At 45.5% G+C, this 19,052-nt stretch overlaps 1 protein-coding gene across 2 annotated transcripts in view; it reads left to right on the top strand.

Annotated features, from left to right (window-relative positions):
• Positions 1 to 249: 249 nt before the first annotated feature.
• The window catches only part of ATXN10 (ataxin 10), a 182,399-nt gene continuing 163,596 nt past the window's right edge, over positions 250 to 19,052 (top strand). The window contains exon 1 of one of the 2 annotated variants that reach the window (XM_077469350.1): positions 250 to 421. In XM_077469350.1, coding sequence (XP_077325476.1) covers positions 285 to 421 — 137 coding nt within the window. In that variant the 5' untranslated portion in view covers positions 250 to 284. The remainder of the gene's footprint in view (positions 422 to 19,052) is intronic. The other variant, XM_077469351.1, reaches the window with a different exon arrangement.

Here is a 19,052-nt window from a genome sequence, read left to right as displayed (position 1 = left end):
CACAGAACATCCCACTCCTCCCTCACCCCATCTGATCTCTGTACATAGCAATTGAACACATTGTAGATGCAACCAACCCAACTGCTGTCACAGCACATAAACACAGCCACGTGCTCGCTACTTGACAAGGAAGTCCTTCCTCCATTCAGAACACAGGGAATCAGAACTCGCGGCTATCCAATCATATCACCTCTCCGCATGCGCTGAGCTCCAATAGCGTGCCAGTTTGAGCCGCGTGGCTCCTGGTTGCCATAGCAGCATGTGAGGGAGGTCCTTTGGGCAAGATGGCGGCGCCCATGGAGCATCTGACAGCAGCGTACAGGTTGCTGGAGGCATGGGAGATAGGCTGCACGGATGGCGTACAGTCGGCTGTGGATAGGGTGAGGCGGGTCACCGAGCTCTTCAAGGAGGCTGAACACAGGTGAGGCTTTCTAGATGAGGCGTATAATGGCAGGTTAACTTTCAGATTCATTGCAGCCAGTGCTGTATTAGAGGCCTGTAGAGATCTGGTCTTCCCAAATATTGCTTTGCTGCATTTCTGGTTATAGTGTGCTGTGTTCACAAACAACAAAGCAACAGGTTCAGTTTAGGACCCCCCCAAAAAAAAAAAAAAATACATTTCTTTTTTTTTTTTTTTCTTAGTTTCTGTCAGTAAATTTTGTTAATAAGTAATATTTCTACTTCACTGATGGGCACTGATAGGCAGCACTATTATGCCGCACTGAAAGGTGGCACTGATGAGCAGGCATTGATGGGCACTAAAAGGCAGCACTGTCTGGCACCAGTAATGGGCACTGATTTGTGTCACTGATGGGCACTGATTGATGGCACTTCTAGAGCTTTATTGTAAAGTGCCTTGTTCTCCCCTGTGAGGAAATGCCGCTGATTGTCTTTCTTAGCTGCACACTCTGTCAGTGTGAGGTGACAAAAGCTGATTCCCGGTGCTTCCTGTATGAACATGTGACAGGCTGTGATTGGACACAGCCGATCACATGGTTAAAGTTCTGCGTCAGCAGGTCTTTACAGAGATCAGGGTTGCAATCGCCGTCGTATAACGGTCACCCACAACGAGAGCCGCACCATCCCTCCATCATTTGACAGTTAGTGGGTGGCAAGTAGTTAAAGTAGAACTAACTCCCTATCCATTTTTTGCCATGTGTGTCTGATTGCAGAGATTTCCCTTCGGTTCCTGTCCTATAGCCACTAGATCGTCCCCTTTTTTTAACAGAAGTTCCATGAGACCAGACATTTTAAAGTGGTTGCAAACCCACGAAAAAAAAAATGCCTGCAAGACAAAGGCATAACATAGCATACTAGCTAATTATGAAATATTCACCTTAGATTGAAGCCCCCACGGCGGTCCCGGCACACTGCTCTGCCCAGCGACATGTCTCCCGGAGTTATTTTTGGATATTGCAGGCTCCGGTGTTGTGATTGGCCGGAGCTGCGATGACGTCACTCCCGCGCATGTGCGCGGGAGCCGCCGGTAACGGCACAACAGCTGAAGCATGGCACGAATAAGCCTTTGCTTCAGTGCGCATGTGCCGATGATTTTAACACATGCTGATACAGGGGATATCTATTTAAACCGTGCAGGTTTAGGAGATATCCGGGGTAGCTACAGGTAAGCCTTATACGCTTACCTGTAGTGAAAAGTGGTCTGTAAGGGTTTATAAACACTTTAAGGGGTCCTCTGTATTTAAAAGGTTGAGAAAGTATGGCTCTTGATTGCTCATTCTTGATTTGGACTACAGAACACCTCCTCCCTGTTCATTTTGATAACATAGAGGTGTTTTGTAGTCCAAAATGGAGGGTAACGCACTTCCTGTCCTTTCATGGCTATGCTCATGTCTATATCGATGAAATAGATTCAGGCTTCATGCGCACAGAACTTAAAAAAACACTGCTTTTGAGTGTTTTTTTACTTTTGAGTGTTTTTTATGTTGAGCATTGTTTTGTTTTTCTTCGTCCTGTAGAAGCTCCTCTATGCATGCAAGCCTATGTGACCATGCACACAAAGGAGTTTACAGGGTAAAAAACCCAATAAATTGTGCATTTAGGTGAGGCGCTTAAGAGCATAAAAAATTATATATCTAAATGCTCAAAAAATCGTCTGTGCATTAATACATTCCAATGGCAAGAATAAATTTAATATAGTAAATTTATATTTTGGCCAATAGAATGCATTAACGTTCAAACGCTAGACACGCCTAAACACGTATGCATTACATATTTATTTATTTATTTTTTTTAAATATTGAAAAAAAACGCTTTTTTTCTGACAGAAGCTCTAAAGGGTTTAAAGAGATGTCCTGTATGCATGAGGCTTTAAAAGAAGGAGAGGAGGAAGGCAGAGTGCCATTAGCCCACACCAACAAGTACCTAAAACGGTGCGCTTGCAGGACGGTAAAGTCCTGCAAGCAGCATCTTTGGGGCAGTCTGGGAGTGGTGTATACCTTTCTTTGACCGCTAGTAGGGGTGAAAAGTGCCACTATAACATTGGTAAAGCGTCACTAATAGTTGCGGCTCTTTACCGCTAACGCAGGCACTACCCCAGTGTGAAAGGGATCTTAAATGGAGATAAAAAGAAAAGAAACATTGTAACATTTCCTTCTTTTAGATCAAAGGAATGAACTTCTGTCTGTAGATGATGTCAGTTTAACCACTTAAAGACCTTTTTCTGACTTTTGTTGCTTAGAAGTTAAAATCTGTATTTTTTGCTATAAAATTACTTCGAACCCCCATAATTAATAATAAAAAAATATATAAGCAGAGACCCTAGAGAATAAAATGGCGGTTTTTGCAATATTTTATGTCACACTGTATTTGCGCAGCAATATTTTTGGAAAAAATACATTTTAATGAATAAAAAAAAAAAAACCTAAAAAGTTAGCCCAATTTTTTGGTATAGTATGAAAAATGATGTTAGGCCACGAGACTTGTGATCTTTATTCTCAGCAAAAAAATTGTGATTCTCATTTTAATCAGAATCATGCAGCTCTATATCGCCTATGAAAAATGTTTGGGTACCAGAGTTTGTCATGATTTCATGGGCACACAATTTTTAGTTTTGAAATGTTTGGCTAGTTAATGCAATCCCATATTTTATATTGTACCTAAATTGGGCATTATTTTGTTTTTAATGTGCCCTAAAATCAGGGTTGGTTCGACACCCTAGACAAAATCTAATTTTGCTGACCCACCATTGGCCCCTGACTTCACCTATTCATTCAGCTGTGGTCCGCAGGCCTGCATCTCTGGATCTGGTGTCCTATCACATTGTGTCCCCCATGGCATAGTGTCTGCTGTGTACTGTGCATGCGCAAGACACAGGACACACAGATTCCGAAAATAGCCAAAGATGAACGGCGCCTGCGCCGTGAGTCCAGGTTCTAGCCCCACCATCCAAGTGGACATAGCGCAGTGAGGCCGTGCCCGAAGCATGGCGAGCGAAGCAGCCCTATGTCCACTTGGATGGTGGGGCTAGCACCTCCATTCACAGCACAGGTGCCGTTCATCTTCAGAGATTTTCCAAATCTCCTTCTGCTCCGTACTGCACAAGAGCTGCGCCTGCGCAGTACGGGGCAGACACTATCCGATGGACGGGCGCTATATGCCAGAGCACCGGCCTGAAAATAAGTAGTGGCGGCACCGACTCGCTTCCTCACGCCATCCGTGGTCTGCAGGTATATGGACAGGCTAGGTTAGTAAATGGACGGGCTAGGGTCAGCTCACTTTATCTGCGGACCAAGCCCTGGTGTCTGCGGCTGTAGAGACACCTGTGCCGATATCAGGCTGATGGGGTCTTCTCCAGCCTCTCCCCCCTGCACATTCGATCTAGTACCCACCCCCTGGCTCTGACAGCCATGTAGTATACTGGACAGGCGGCCGCAGAGAGACCAGGTGAGCAGCACCAGCCCAGGGAGCTGCCCCGGAAATATATGCGGCTCCGGCCCACCGGGAAGATGCCTGCGGCGTCCCCGACTGATGTGGGCACTAGACCGGCACCTAGATTGCCTATAGGTTGCGCTGAACTTGACTAACATTTATTTTAGTGTCTTACTTGAAAATTTGCATTTGATAAATGGCTGTACAATTTTAATGGGACACAAACAATTTCAACTGACGCCATTTTATTCTCCAGTGCCTCTGCTTTCAGAAAATGTATACTGTTTGGGGGTTCTAAGTAATTTTGCCAGTAAAAAAAATCTGATTTTAACATGTTTGTGAAAAATTAAAATATAAAAAAAATAGCTCCAGACGATTTGGATTTTTTTTTTATTACACTTACGTGTTGAATATATATCCCTGGGTGTCGTCTCACAAATTCCAGAATAAAGCAGATTAAAAATCTTTTTTCTTTTAATAGAGTAGGGGAAGACTACAGCTCCTGTAAGACTTTTATTTCTGTCCATGTCTGTTGCAGACCTCATTTAAAGCCAGCATATTGGTTTAAAACAAGTAGCTGCCTGAAGCACCTTATCATTTGTGCAGCATGATTAGGACCAGTTCACCCAAGTGATAGTTCAGTGGGACAAGGACAGATTGTGTTCCTGAGCCCCCCCCCCTCCCTTTTTTTTTTTTTACTGACATAACATGAATGAGACAAGATCATCAGACTGCTGAATTGTATAACCAGCTGTGCTTCTCTGGTTAACAGCATTTACCATATTCTTGCAATGGTTGACATATGTAATCACTGCGCTCCTATTAACGGTATATTTAGTAATCAGCTTCTCTGTGATCATCAAATAGCTGTTTTTTCACACTAAAAATGTGAAAGATGTATAGCCAAAATTTGGGGACTTGTTAAAGGGTATCTAAAACAAAATTGATTATAAACCTGTGCAATTTGTTTAGTTCTGAATACATTTTTAAACAAATTTAGACAAATGCGTTAATTCGTAAATATCAAAATTTCCAAATTTCGGATTTTTTCTAAATATTCGCAAATTCGAAATTTGTAAATTTAGGAAATCCTGAGAATTTGGAAATCCAAAAATAAGAATGAAAATTCAAAAGAACGAAAACCTGAAAATTAAAAAATCCTGAAATAATCACCATCTAATAATAACTAAACTATTATGCCGCGTACACACGGCCGGACTTTTCGTCAGCAAAGGTCCGATGGAACGAATCCGTCTGACAATTCGATCGTGTGTGGGCTTCACCGGACATTTGCTGTCAAAAATCAGACGGACTTTAGATTTAGAACATGTGTCAAATCTTTCCGATGGACTCGAGTCCGGTCGAAAAATCAGTTCGTCTGTATGCTAGTCCGACGGACGAAAACCGACGATAGGGCAGCTATTGGCTACTGGCTACTGGCTACGAACTTCCTTATTCTAGTCCGGTCGTACGTCATCACGGTCGAATCCATCGGACTTTGGTGTGATTGTGTGTGTGTCCAAGTCTGTTCGTTTGTTCGGAAAGTCCGTCGGGAAGACCGTCGGACCTAGTCTGCTGGAAAGTTCGGTCATGTGTACACTGCATTACTAATTATTAAATTATAGGTAATGGAATTTCCTTTCAAATTTGGCTGTTCGTGAACGTAATGAATACGAATTTATCCAAAGTTACGAATTATCCATAATAACGAATGCCGTATCTATACAAATGGAACAAAACAAATGAATAATAATAAATAATAGTAAAAATGTTTTATTTATAATTATTTAATTCCGTTCTTTTTGTTTAGATATGGGATTTGTTATATGGGATGATTCGGAACTTCTTCAGATAAATTTGTATTCGTTACGTTCACTAACAGCCAAATTTGAAAGGAAATTCCAATACCTATAATTTAATAGTTATTACTAGTTTACAAAACAACAAAATCCTGCGAGCCTTAAAGAACCCCCTATCTATCTGTCACTAACAAGCTGCAAACGTTAAACACGACCAATCACAGCTAATCACAAAACAGACTGAATGATTGCAGCGGCCGAGAAAGGGTTAAAACCACTGCAAAGCGCTGCTGCAGCAGAGCTGTGCCGACAGTATAGCCGCGCTGCCCCATTGATTTCAATGGGCAGGAGTGGGGAAGGAGCTCCAAAGATGCTGCTTGCAGGAATTTTCTTTTTTACCATCCTGCAAGCGCACCGATTCAGTGTGAAAACCCTCGGGCTTTCACACTGGAGAGACAAGAGCGGCGCTATGCAGGCGCTATTTTTAGCGCTGTAGCGTCTGTAAAGCGTCTCAGTGTGAAAGGGGTCTTAGAATTCGCCCCCAAAACACATTCTGCTACTGCTCCTGAGTGTGGAGATACCACGTGTGACACTTTTCACAGCTTATCCACATAGACAGGTCCAAAATTCAAAGAAACACTTTTAGGCATCCTAGTGGCATAAATTAAGCATCTAATTTCTTGACTACCTATCACATTTTTTTGAAGCCCGCTCACAAAATGACCACATTTTTGAAAGCAAGCACCCCAAGCTATTTTCTAAGCAGCATGGTGAACTTTTTGAAGACTTCTTTTTTTTGCCACAAGTTTTTCAAAATGCAGAATGAAAATTTTATTTATTTTTTTACACAAAGTTGTCAATTAAAGTGGTTCTAAAGGCATACTTTTTTTTTTTTTTTTTAACCCTAAAGCATTCTTTATACTAAGGTAAAAAAAAAAATTCCAGTAGCTCTGATCCAGCAGTGCTGCTGCCTCTCCCTTTTTTCACAGGACACAGAGGCAGCAGCTGGAGCCATTGACTCATGGTGCTGTCAGTCAAATCTTGTAAGGAGGGATTGGGTAGCATGGCTGAGCTGCGCTGTGTGTCTATGGATGCACACAGCCTGGCTTGGGTGCATGCACTCACGAGTGCCCTTACACCACACAGCTTGCTATGGGAGCACTTGGAGAAGATGAGGAGCAGAGAGCAGAAGAGGATATTCAGGGCTGCTCTGTGCAATACCGTTGCACAGAGCAGGTAAGTATAATATTTTTTATTATATTTAGGTTTAAATCCCAGAACATTCTACTACTCCTGAGTATGGGGCTACCACATCTGTGAGACTTTTTCACACCCAAGCCACATCTAATCAAAAACTGTCAAAATAGGGGTATACTAAGGGAGGGGGAGGAGGCAGTGGATAGGTCTATGATAGCGGTAGGAAGGGGGCAAGGGGTCAGGAGAGTGGAGGGGGGGGGGGTGGAGGAAGGCTAGTGGAGGGGGGGGGGGGGCAGAGAGAGAGAGAGAGAGAGAGAGTGAATACAGAGTGGGAAAGGGAAAAGCAAGAGAGTGAAGCATGGTCAGAGGGTGTCCCCCACCCGGGGGGCAGGCGGGGGGGGGGGGGGACAAGCCCATTGTATCAGGCATTTCAAGCCACCTCCTGGAGATAAGCATCTGTGTAGATGAAATGTTGCCAGGGTCTCCAAGTCTCCCAGAAGGCCTCCTCGCTGTTGTGCAGTGTAGCCGTGAGGTCTTCCATGTCCCTCAACTCATTCACTTTGGCAAACCATGAGGACTTCGCTGGTGGGTTCTATGATCTCCAGCACAGGGGAATACAAGCCTTCACTGCATTCAGTAGCTGGATAGTCAGGCTTACCTGTAGGTCCAAGAAATATCTCCTAAACCTCTCGGAGATATTAGGAGATATTTGCTGAAAGACAGGCATCGCTGTCTACGGCGCATGCGCCGAAGACATCGGCACGCAGGCGCACTGAGCGCGCCGCTGTCAACGGCGATATGCCGCGAGTGGCAGCTCCCATGCGCATGCACGGGAGTGACGTCATCGCGGCTTTGTCGAATGACAGCGGCGGAGCAGCGACACCCACCGAGAAGATGGAGGCTACAGGGGACAGCGGTGACTTTGCTGGCTCCTGTGTCAGGTAAGTGACACATAATGGACTACTATGCGATGCATAGTAGTCCATTATGCTTTGCCTTTGCAGGGAATCGAAGAGGAAGTAGGGGTTTACTTCCTCTTTAATGGGTTGTTCTGTCAGGTGCAGCAAACAGGCCGCTGGTTCCCCTACAATCAAACATTGGTCAAGTGGCCGATTGTGCTGGTCACCTCTTGCCAAAAGGGGGCAAGCCTAGGCCAGGTCCAAAAGACATGCAGCATCGTCCCCTCCGCCTCACCAGCAACGGTCCGACACCTGCGGGAAGATGCGATGGAGAGTAGTAGGTACTCTGTACCACCTGGTCGTTACATTTTAACATCTCTCCTGGACTCTGGTGGCAATGGACGATTTCTGTGCGAAATGGAGGATTTTCTTCCTTTGGTCAACAGTAAAATGGGTGCCAAGTTCTGCCTCCCATTTAGACAGGAAAGGGGGGACGTATCCCTCCTCTGGTTGGGTTAAGGAGGAGTAGAGAAGTGAGAGACAGTCCCGCACTGGTTCCCCACGGGGGCATATGCGCTGTAGCTCCCTTAGCTGGCGGGAGATACCCGTCTTCCGCAAACAGCTGCTTAAAAAGTTCCGCAGCTGGAGGCCACTCCAAAAGTCCAGAGGGGGGGTCCATCGCCAATGCTCCCACCTCCAGGGTGAGCCTTCTGGCCTCAAGAAGTCGCATAAGCGCTGCCTGCCGCCAAGCGTTGGAAGCGGGGACTCCGAAAGCCCGGCACAAACTCTGGGTTGCCCAAGATTGGCACCATCGGAGAGGGCACCGGAGACACCGAGAAATTTCTGAAGGCCTCCCTCGACACTACCAGGATACTACCCAGTGTGGGGTGTTCCACTATTTCCCTGGGCAAGTGTGTTGTGAGCCAGGGCCTGCTCCTGTTCGGATCCCCCGAATCCTCCCCCTCCATGGTCACCCAGTGTTTCGCTTCGGCATGGCAATGCCAATCCACTATCCTGGTGAGGTGTGCCACTCTGTAATAGGCCTTCATATCTGGGAGGCCAACCCCGCCGCTGTTCTTTGCCCAGTGTAGGAGCTGCAGCCTAATGTGTGGCTTGTGATGCGACCATATAAACGAACGGAACATAGAATCCACGAGCTTGAAGAAAGCGGGGGGTAGGCGGATGAGTAACGCCTGCATCAGATGCAATATCTTCGGCAGTAGGGTCAGTAGGGCAAAATTAGGGCACTACAGCGGCCAAACCACGTCAACGTGAGCGTGTGCCAGTGCAGGAGGTCCGTCTTAAGACGATCCAGCAGTGGCACAAAATTGGCTGCGTATAAGTCCGCGGGATTAAGATTGATGTCCGCTCGAGCGAATGCGGTCAGTCGCCCACCTCAGTGGGAAGGCCGCCCGCAAGCGCTGAGCCACGTCCTTGCCCACCATTATGTTGAGGATGGAAGATTTGGCTAGATTGATCTGGAAGATGGAGAGGGTTCCATAGTCTTTTAGGGACTGAAGCAGGCTGGGTAGAGATATAAGGGGGTCAGTTAGAAAAAAAGATCAGGTCGTCCACAAATGCGTCCACCTTGTGGACTCCCGAGGGCTTAGGATAGCCAACAATGCCCGTATTCGCCCTAATATGGCACAGGAGGGGCTCCAGGGATAGAATAAAAATCAGTGGGGATAGGGGACAGCCTTGGCGAGTACCATTCCTAATGCGAAAGAAATCAGACCTCGTCTCGTTGGCTTTGACCGCCGCAGTGGGGTTCGAGTATAAGGACAGTATCCAACTTACCATGAAAGGCCGCAGTCCAATGTGCTCCAGGGTGGCCCGTATGAACAACCAGTCCACGTGGTCAAAAGCCTTCTCCGCGTCTGTAGACAGCAGGAGAAGGGCACGCTTAGAGGTTCTGGCCGCGTGGATCAGGTTTAGCACTCGAATGGTGTTGTCCCGAGGTTCTCGTAGTGGGACAAAGCCCGCTTGGTCTCTGTGGATGAGACTTGGGACATGGGGGAGTAGTCTGTTTGCCAAGACTCTGGCGAAGAGCTTCAGGACGGTGTCCAACAGTGCAATTGGCCGGTAATTTCCGCAGCGCAGCAGATCTTTCCCCTCCTTCGGAATGAGTGCTTCTCACAGGATTTGACTAACAGCATTAGGAACCAATAGCACAGCGTTGGACCAATAGAGGACTCGGGTAAGTGATTGAGGTCGGGGGGAGTAGTTAGTGGCGTGTTATATTTTTCTCTTATATTCACCGACCAACACAGCTCCTCTCTGTAACAAATGGGTTGTTAGCCTTATCACTAGGAGAATACTAGGCATAGTTGTAACACAATACTCAGAACTCTTAGTTCCACCCAGGGGGGCGGTCCCTCAGGCTACAATCCCCACCCTGCAAAGCGGCCTCAGTTTTTACTTGACCTAGTAAAGGAGAAGGACCTAGGAACCCTGCGGGCCCATCGGTCCGTGTTTTTTATATTTTTTTATTTATTTTTTATTACGCAGAAGCTTGGATTTTTGCGCAAGATGAATGATCCTGTGATCTACTATGAACAGCCCGCTGGGTGACAGGCTGGATACCCTTATCCTTGTAGTCTCCCCAGTCCAGCCATCGAGCATGTGCAGGTCGCAGCTATGGCTCGGCAGGCCATGACATACCTCAGCTCCAGAGGTGGTCGTGAGCTTTTATGCTCCTGGGCGTACATATGACCGGGCTACTGATGTCTGCGTCACAGTATGCCAAGGCCAGTAGCTACCCTGTACCGATCAGGTGTAGATCTACAATGTAATGTCTCCCAGCTTCAGGGCTAGTAAGTGCAGCTCTCCCTGCCCTGGTGCTAAAAAGCGCCCCCTGCCCCCCCCGTCCTCTGGGGAGAGCTCTCCACGATCCCGGTTGAGGGGACTCCTGCATTCAAGGATCCCACGGACAGGAAGGCCGAGGCAGTGGCTCGTTCCTTGTTTACGGTTGTGGGGTCAGCCGTGTGACCTGTACTGGCATCCGCACTGGTGTCGCAGACACTGTCTGAGTGGGCAAAACGTTTGCACCGTGAATTGGGAGAGCAACAGGCTTCCCCTGTCTGCGTGGAACTAGCTGACCGACTAGTGCAGACCTTAAGTACGTCTGGGACGCGGCCCTGGATACTCTCCCTCTGTTATCCAGGGCTTCAGTGTCAGCTGTGGTGCTGAGGTGCCTAATTTGGCTAAAATGCTGGTCTGCTGACCAGGCATCCAAAAAAGCCCTGACGGATCGTCCCTTCCTTGGCGACCGGCTCTTTGGAGCCTCATTAGATGACATTATTAAAAATGTCACCGGTGGCAAGAGTACCCTACTCCCACAGGCCAGGAAGGCTAAGGAGCCACGCCGTAGACAAGGGCCCTCTTTTTCTGGTCACAAACGGCTTTTTCGTCCGCCCGGAGCTTCAACAAAACGTCCCCAGCCCGACAGGACGCCCACGGACGGTCAAAAAGTCCCTGGAACCGCAAGCCTGTGAATAAAAGTGCTACCGCGTGAATGTTTGCCCCCACCCATGTCTCAGGTGGGGGGGGGTCACCTTTGGGAGTTTGCAGCCCGGTGGTCCTCCCGGTTATCCGACCAATGGTCTGCGATCTGATTTCCACAAGCTACAAGATCGAGTTTCTCTCTTGGCCACCAAACAGATTCTCCCCTCCAGCATACCCATATCCCCGGTTCGCCGGGAGGCCATGTTGGGGGCGGTAAGGGATTTGCTGAATCGTGGGATGATTGTACCGGTTCCAGACTCAGAACACTTCCAGGGATTCTACTCAAATCTGTTTGTGGTTCCCAAGAAGTAAGGGGTATGTCTGATCTTGGACCTAAAAGCCCTCAATCACTTTGTAAAAGTGCAAAGGTTCAGAATGCAATCAGTTCGCTCAGTAGTTGCTGCATTCCATCAAGGGGACTCCCTGACATCCTTAGACATCCAGGATGCGTACCTGCACATACCCATATGCCTTCGGTATCAAACGTTTATGCGATTTGCAGTCGGGGAAGCCCACTACCAGTTTGTGGCTCTTCCTTTTGGTCTGGCATCAAGGTACTGGCTCCAGTTTTGGCGTTGCTGCAACAACGTGGGATCGCGATCATGGGATACCTAGACGATCTCCTCCTGAGGGCATCTTCCACCTCAGAATTAGAGGAGGATGTGGCGATCATCATGCAGGTAGATATTCTGCCCATGTCCTGGTCAGACCATGCCCTGATCCTTCTGAAGCTTAAATTAGAAGTCTCCAGGGTCAAATGTTGCCACTGGTGGCTTAATTACTTTCTTCTGAAAGATGTTGCAACTAGGACGGAGATAAATAATGCTTTAAAACTGTACTTTGTAGAGAATGATGCCCCAGAGATTTCCATAGGAACCCTCTGGGAGGCACACAAGTCAGTAATACGTGGACAATGTATAACTAATTCCAACTGCTTGGAAGAACACCAAGCAACTGACACAGCAAACTGCACAAAGACTTTGGGATTTAGAATCCAAGCTTATATCCTCGTCCTCAGTCCGTCTCCTACGTGCAGTCCTCAAGAGTATAGACACGGGCAAGGTTGAAAAAGCCCTTCAAAGATTACATCAGATATACTATAAGGACAATAAAGGCCACACCCTATTAGCACATAAACTCAGGGAACAAACTCGTGCCTCGGTCCCCCAGGCCCTCTGGGAGCTTACTGGGATTCTTCACTCTCACCCGACCGTATTGCCCAATTATTTTGTGTTTCCTTTTGGATCTCTACAATAACCCCTCCATACCGCACTTACCAACCAATGACAGTTTTACTGATTGTGTGTGTGAGCTTACCTCGAGAGCAGTGGGGTGGCCACCCTACCAGCAGAAGCTTTACAGTCTCAACTCCGTGATCACTGCAGAGGAGATTTCTGAGACTTTTGAAGCTTCTGCCAAACAGCAAGGCCCCAGGCCCCAGCGGCCTTCCTTTTTGAATATTATAAGACTTTTCTGGCCAGCCTATTCCCACATATGACTTTGTTTATTTAACGGTTTCCTGGGCAGGGATAACATCTCACGTGACAGGCAGACTTATCATCTAACGCTCATACGCAAACCTGATGAGGACCACACTGTGTGGAAATGATAGAATTATAGCTTTGTTGAATTCAGATCTGAAAATCTTTACGAAACTACTATCCCTTTTTAAATGTGGTCCTCATCTCCTTGATCCATAAAGATCAGGTGGGTTTTGTTCCAGGATGCTAGGCAGGAGATAACACTAGAACAATCATCACTTTAATAGATATCATCAACAGACAAAACACTGAAGTGCTCTTACTCAGTTGAGAAGCTGGGAAAGCCTTCGATCGTCTCAGCTGGCCCTTTGTTTTCTATCCTTGAATATCTGGGCTTTCGCGGGCCGTTCCTTAGGGCGATTAGACATCTGTAAGCAAATTCATCCGCTTCCACCAAAACACCTTTTGCGACATCTACCTCCTTTCCCATCTCAAATGGGACTAGGCAAGGATGCCCGCTCTCTCCATTGCTTTTTGTGTATTGAACCCCTGGATGCCCAGATCCCATAGGACCCCAACATTAATGGTATAATGGTTAGGGGACGTGAATTAAAATTTTTGTTTTTTGCTGACGTACTCCTAACCCTAATGCAACCCCGTGTGACCCTTCCTAATCTCCCTAAACTCTTGGAGGAATTTGGGTCCTTGTCGGGATATAAGGTAAACTCTGCTAAATCTGAAGCCCTTTCCGATTAATATTCCTCCCTCAGAAGTATACCGGCTTTCTGAAAATTTCGCCTCCCGACACAAATCCCTATATGATGGAAATTTCAGACCTCTATTCGCATCTATTCGGTATCTTTCGTCTAAATGGAGACGCTATCCAATTTCCTGGTTTGGACGCATTGCCTAGGTCAAAATTACCATATTACCTAAACCCTTGTACTGCTTTCTGACTCTCCCAGTGCCCATTCCATCTGTACAGCTTTGAAAACTTCAGGCGGACCTTATAAATTTCATGTAGAATTATAAACCACATCGAATAGCCCGCTCAATACTTTACGCCTCTCGAAAAGAGCGTGGCCTAGCTGTCCCACACCTCCTCCGTTACTATTATGCTGCCCAATTGAGAGCTATAGCATCCTGGGTTACCCTTCCATTCTATAATCGCTGGACCCAAATTTACAAACTATGGTTGGCCCCCCATCCACCCTAACAATTTATTATGGAACACAAATACTTATGTTCCCTCCACCTCCCTACTGCATACTATGAATCTGGAATGTAATAACTGGAGACAACTGAATCGCATCACCCTTCTTCAATCTGAGGCTTCTCTAGTCACGGCTTTCCTCTACAACCCTAAGCTACCCGATAGTTTAACTTATCAGATCTCAACATAGTTGCAGGACCAGGAAGAGGACTGGGCACCCTGCAGAGAAGATTTCTGCAGGATCCAGCTGTCTTCACAATATGGATACTTAATACAGGGTCACTATAGCTGTTGAGAAGATTTTTTATTTTTTTTGTTAAACATTTTAGCTTTAAATAACCATCCATTATATATACGTATATTGTACTTTATATGCATTTTTATTATAGAAAATTGATATAATACTCTTGACGTATTTTAATAATCTTTGTAGAATGCATAAAGTTATACATTTTGTTTACTGCTTAAAAAAAAAAAGTGTTTTATTGTAGCCCTTGTGAAGGAGAATTTGTGTATAACCACTAAAGTTTGTCAAAGCTTGATAGACCCATTTTATTGTGACAAATTTAATATCTGGGGTGACCCCCTACAGCTTGGCACTTGTATTCTTTTGCTCAATATAAACTATATATTTCTCCTATGACAGCATTGTCCCTAGTGGGGGTTAAACCCAGATCTGTAGTACTAGGCTAGTGTGTTAACCACAAAGCACCAAGCTGCCCTATTAAGAAAAATAACAAAATACATGGATGTGGTACCAGTTCACCAGTTTGGTGGGTCCATGCTGTTTTAGCAGAAAGCTTTTTATAAAATATTCTAAAACAAACTTTGATCTGTCAGTGTTCTTGGCATGACTTGAGAAGCAATTAGCCTTTACTGCCTAGTAGCTGCTGCTTATTTTTATATACTTTTCATTGGGCAAAGTTTCCCTCTCCTGCTTTGCTAATTTGAAATAATTGAGTGTTGCGTGCTGGGCAGTGGCAAACCACTAATGCCTTCAACGGAGTGTTTAAGCGCAGAAAGGAACAAAAGTGCTTCCAAAGTGTGTGATTTTGGGCTCGTGGCTCAGGTGGGAAAAAATACCCATGACCTTACTTTTCCGATTTCTGAATGCACTTCGGAATGTATTTTTACTGCAGCCATTCTGTAAATAGGAATTAAGCTGTGCCATGTGCTTTTTTCATCTCCTTTCACCATATACAATCCTGTCTAGATTGTGTGGTTGTTTTGTAGCTTGACTGCCCAGCGTTGCATAGTTTCTGCATTACAGTGTCTTGTGACAAGGAATGTTTTATTTTTTTAAAGTAGATCCATTAACTTCTTTTCATATTAAAAGTAGCATTTCCTTCATTGGTTGTTACTGGGACTTTGCAATTCTGGATCCTGTGTTCAGTGGCTACCAGGCACATTATCTGTATGAAGTTTGGGTGGCTTCCCTCTGGATGTTGTGGACCTCCCCAGGTCTAAAAACATATTGGTAGATAAATTAGCCCCCGCTCTTAAAGTGGTTGTAAACCCTTACAAACCACTTTGACCTACAGGTAAGCCTAGATTAAGGCTTACCTGTAGGTCCAAGAAATATCTCCCAAACCTGTATGGTTTAGGAGATATTTGCCCGAAGACGGGCACCGCTATCTACGGCGCATGCGCCGTAGACAGCGGCGCGCAGGCGCACTGAGCGAGGCATCGTCGATGACGGCAATGCCGCGAGTCTCGGCACCCGTGCGCATGCGCGGGAGTGACGTCATCGCTGCTCCGGCGAATCACAGCGCCGGAGCAGCGAGACCCACGGAGACCCACCAAGAAGATGGACGCTCGGAACTACAGGGGACAGCGGTGACTTCGCTGGCTCCTGTGTCAGGTAAGTGACACATAATGGACTACTATGCAATGCATAGTAGTCCATTATGCTTTACCTTTACAGGGAATGAAAGAGGAAGTAAACTCATCAGGGTTTACTTCCTCTTTAAGGTTGATCTCTAGGCAGAAAGAGGGGGCCTGGACCTAAAGAGTTTGCTGTTCAGCTGTCGGCAAGGTCCGTTCTAAAGTGTATCTCTAGATGAACTTTTTTTTTTTTTTTTTTTGTTTCATTGAACAGAATAGGCGTGGGTTAAGTTAAATGAGTTGTAAAGGCAGAAGTTTATTTCTTTCTTAATGCATTCTATGCATTACAACAAAAAAAAAACAACCTTCTGTGTGTAGCAGCCTCCCCAGCACCCCCCTAATTACTTAGCTGAGCCCCATCTCTCTTCAGCGATGTCCACGAATATCTAAGCCATAGTTTCATAGTAAGGTTTAATAAAGACACCAGTCCATCCAGTTCAACCTGAGTGAATGTCTACAATTGTCCCTATCCCTGTACATTGCACACTCACATTGGTCCCTACCCTCAAGGAGCCCACAATCCAAGGCCCCCATTCATATACTGGGGTCAATTTTGGACAGAAGCCAATTAACCTACCTGCATGTCTTTGGAGTGTGGGAGGAAACCGGAGTACCCGGAGGAAACCCACGCAAGCACAGGGAGAACATGCAAACTCCAGGCAGGTAGTGTCATGGTTGGGGTTTGAACCAGTAACCCTTCTTACTGCTAGGTGAGAGTGCTAACCACTACACCACTGTGCTGCCCCACCCGGGACACTCCTCCTAATTGGCTGAGAGACAGCAGCAGCGCCATTGGCTCCAGCGGCTGCCAGTCAGTTAGCCAGCCAGCCAATCCGGGAAGAGAGTGGGCAGGCCGGGTTGGGGCTCCATGTCTGAATAGACACACGGAACTTTAACTCGGTTCCAGTCTCCCCATAGGAAGTTGCTGACTGTGGGGGCACTCGATAGTAGGGAGAGGCCAGGAGCAGCAAAGAGGGACCCGAGAAGAGGATGATCCGGGCCGCTCCGTGCAAAACCAACTGCACAGAGGAGGCAAGTATAATATGTTTGTTATTTAAAAAAAAAAAAAAACCTACAATCACTTCAATACTAAGGACGTCATATGATGTCCTTGACATTGAGTGGAGATATCTGAATGATGCCTGCAGGCAATTCTGTGCACGGTAAGAATGATCATAGTGGCAGGTCCGCTGCTTGATCGTTTCCAGTGACCAGATGGTCACCAGTCATCTCTATGACCATCGAAGGCCCGGGGCGCGACATAATGATGTCACGCCCAAGTTCCTAGAAATAAACCCGCGATCATGGTTGTCAGCATGGGATCAGTGAATTTTTTTTCCTGATCTCATGCTTTCTAGCCTGGAGGAGAGATGTTGGGACTTATTGACCCCGCATCTCTCCATAAAGAGGACCTGTCGCACACCATTCCTAGGAATGTTTACATTCCTTGTAATAGGAATAAAAGTGATAAAAAAAAAAATTTTTTAAAACGCCCCGGTAGCTCGCGTTCTGAACCGAATGCACATGCAAGTCCCAGCCACATATGTAAACTCCGTTCAAATCACACATGTGAGGAATCGCCGTGTGCATTAGAGCATGTGTGACAATTCTAGCACTAGACCTCCTCTGTAACGCTAAACTGGTAACCTGTAAAAATTCAAAGCGTCGCCTATGGAGATTTTTAAGTACCAAAGTTTGGTGCCATTCCATGAGTGTACGCAATTTTAAAGTGTGACATGTTAGGTATCTATTTACTTGGCGTAACATCATCTTTCAGATTATACAAAAATTTTTTTATTTTTTAAATTAAAAAAAAAAAAGGTGTTTGAAAAATGATTGCGCAAATACAGTGCAAGATAAAAAGTTGCAATGACCGCCATTTTATTCCCTAGGGTGTCTGCTAAAAAAAATATATAATGTTTTGGAGGTTCTGAGTTATTTTCTAGCAAAAAAAAATGATTTTTACATGTAGGAGAGAAGTGCCGGAATAGGTCCGGTATTTAAGTGGTTAAGCAGGTAATCTATTTTATGTGATTTACTTTCCTACAACCACGGGTTGTAGAAAAGAAAATCCCCCCAATTCCTCCACCCACATCAACACAGTCAGTGTTGTGGTTATTATTATTACACAGGATTTATATTGCACCAACAGTTTGTGCAGTGCTTTACAATATAAAGGGAGACAATACAGCAATAATAAAATTCAATACAAGATAGTTAGGAGGGCCCTGCACCTGCAAGCTTACAATCTAATAGAGAGGGGCTGGTGGAACAGAGGGGTGGAGGCCATTGAGAGGTTAGTAAGGTGAATGAGTCTGGCAGCAGCATTCATGATAGACTGAGGAGGGGGTAGCCTGTGCATATGTAGGCCATTGAGGAGGAAGTTACAATAGTCAAGGCGAGAGATAACAAGGGAGTAAATAAGTTGCTTTAGTGGTTTCAACAGTTAAAAATTTGCATTATTTGGGGATGTATCCATTAAACGGTGCGGCAAAGAGATTCACTCTTTCACAGGGGAATCGTGTGGGTCTGGCATAGACCATAGATTTTGGTGTCATCGGCATAGAGATGGTACTGGAAGCCATGGGAGTTTATCAAGTGGAAAAAAGGAAAAACTGCGCTATGATAAAAATATTATACTAATCGTCCACAATGGAACTGTGATCAGCTGCGGCTTGACTGTATTACATAATTACAGAAAAAAACACATGAAAAATTGAGTAAGCTGTGCTAAATCAGAAACCCACATAAAATTCAATGAAGTAAAAAACATTAGACAATTTCAATAATAATGTGCAAAATTAGGCCTATTACCCCCAGTCCTAAAGAATAAGGGTTATAGGATAATTGATCACAGTGAACAACGGAAAAAGAAAAACAAAAAAATATAAAACAAAATAGTGAACACCCAATGTGTAATTATATAGACATTTAAATTCCAACAGAGTCTTCTACTGTGTAGCAAGTGCTTGATCCACCACCATACAGCCAAAATTACTCCTTACCAGAATTTCATGACCCCCCACTACAGAGGGTCACCAACAGCATGTAACAATAGATATCTCCCACTTCAGAAGGGTCTCAGCTGTTCTCCTCCCTCCACCGATATCATGACCAGGTTGTCAAACAAGTATCTTTAGTTATCTCCCATATATTAGGTCATATGTGCCAACTCCATGCAAAAGAA

The sequence above is a fragment of the Lithobates pipiens genome, unplaced genomic scaffold (assembly GCF_037356315.1).
Source record: "Lithobates pipiens isolate NorthernLeopardFrog02 unplaced genomic scaffold, aLitPip1_a1.2 Scaffold_8, whole genome shotgun sequence".
NCBI classification, from domain to species: domain Eukaryota; kingdom Metazoa; phylum Chordata; class Amphibia; order Anura; family Ranidae; genus Lithobates; species Lithobates pipiens.
This window is presented reverse-complemented; position numbering and strand designations above follow the sequence as displayed.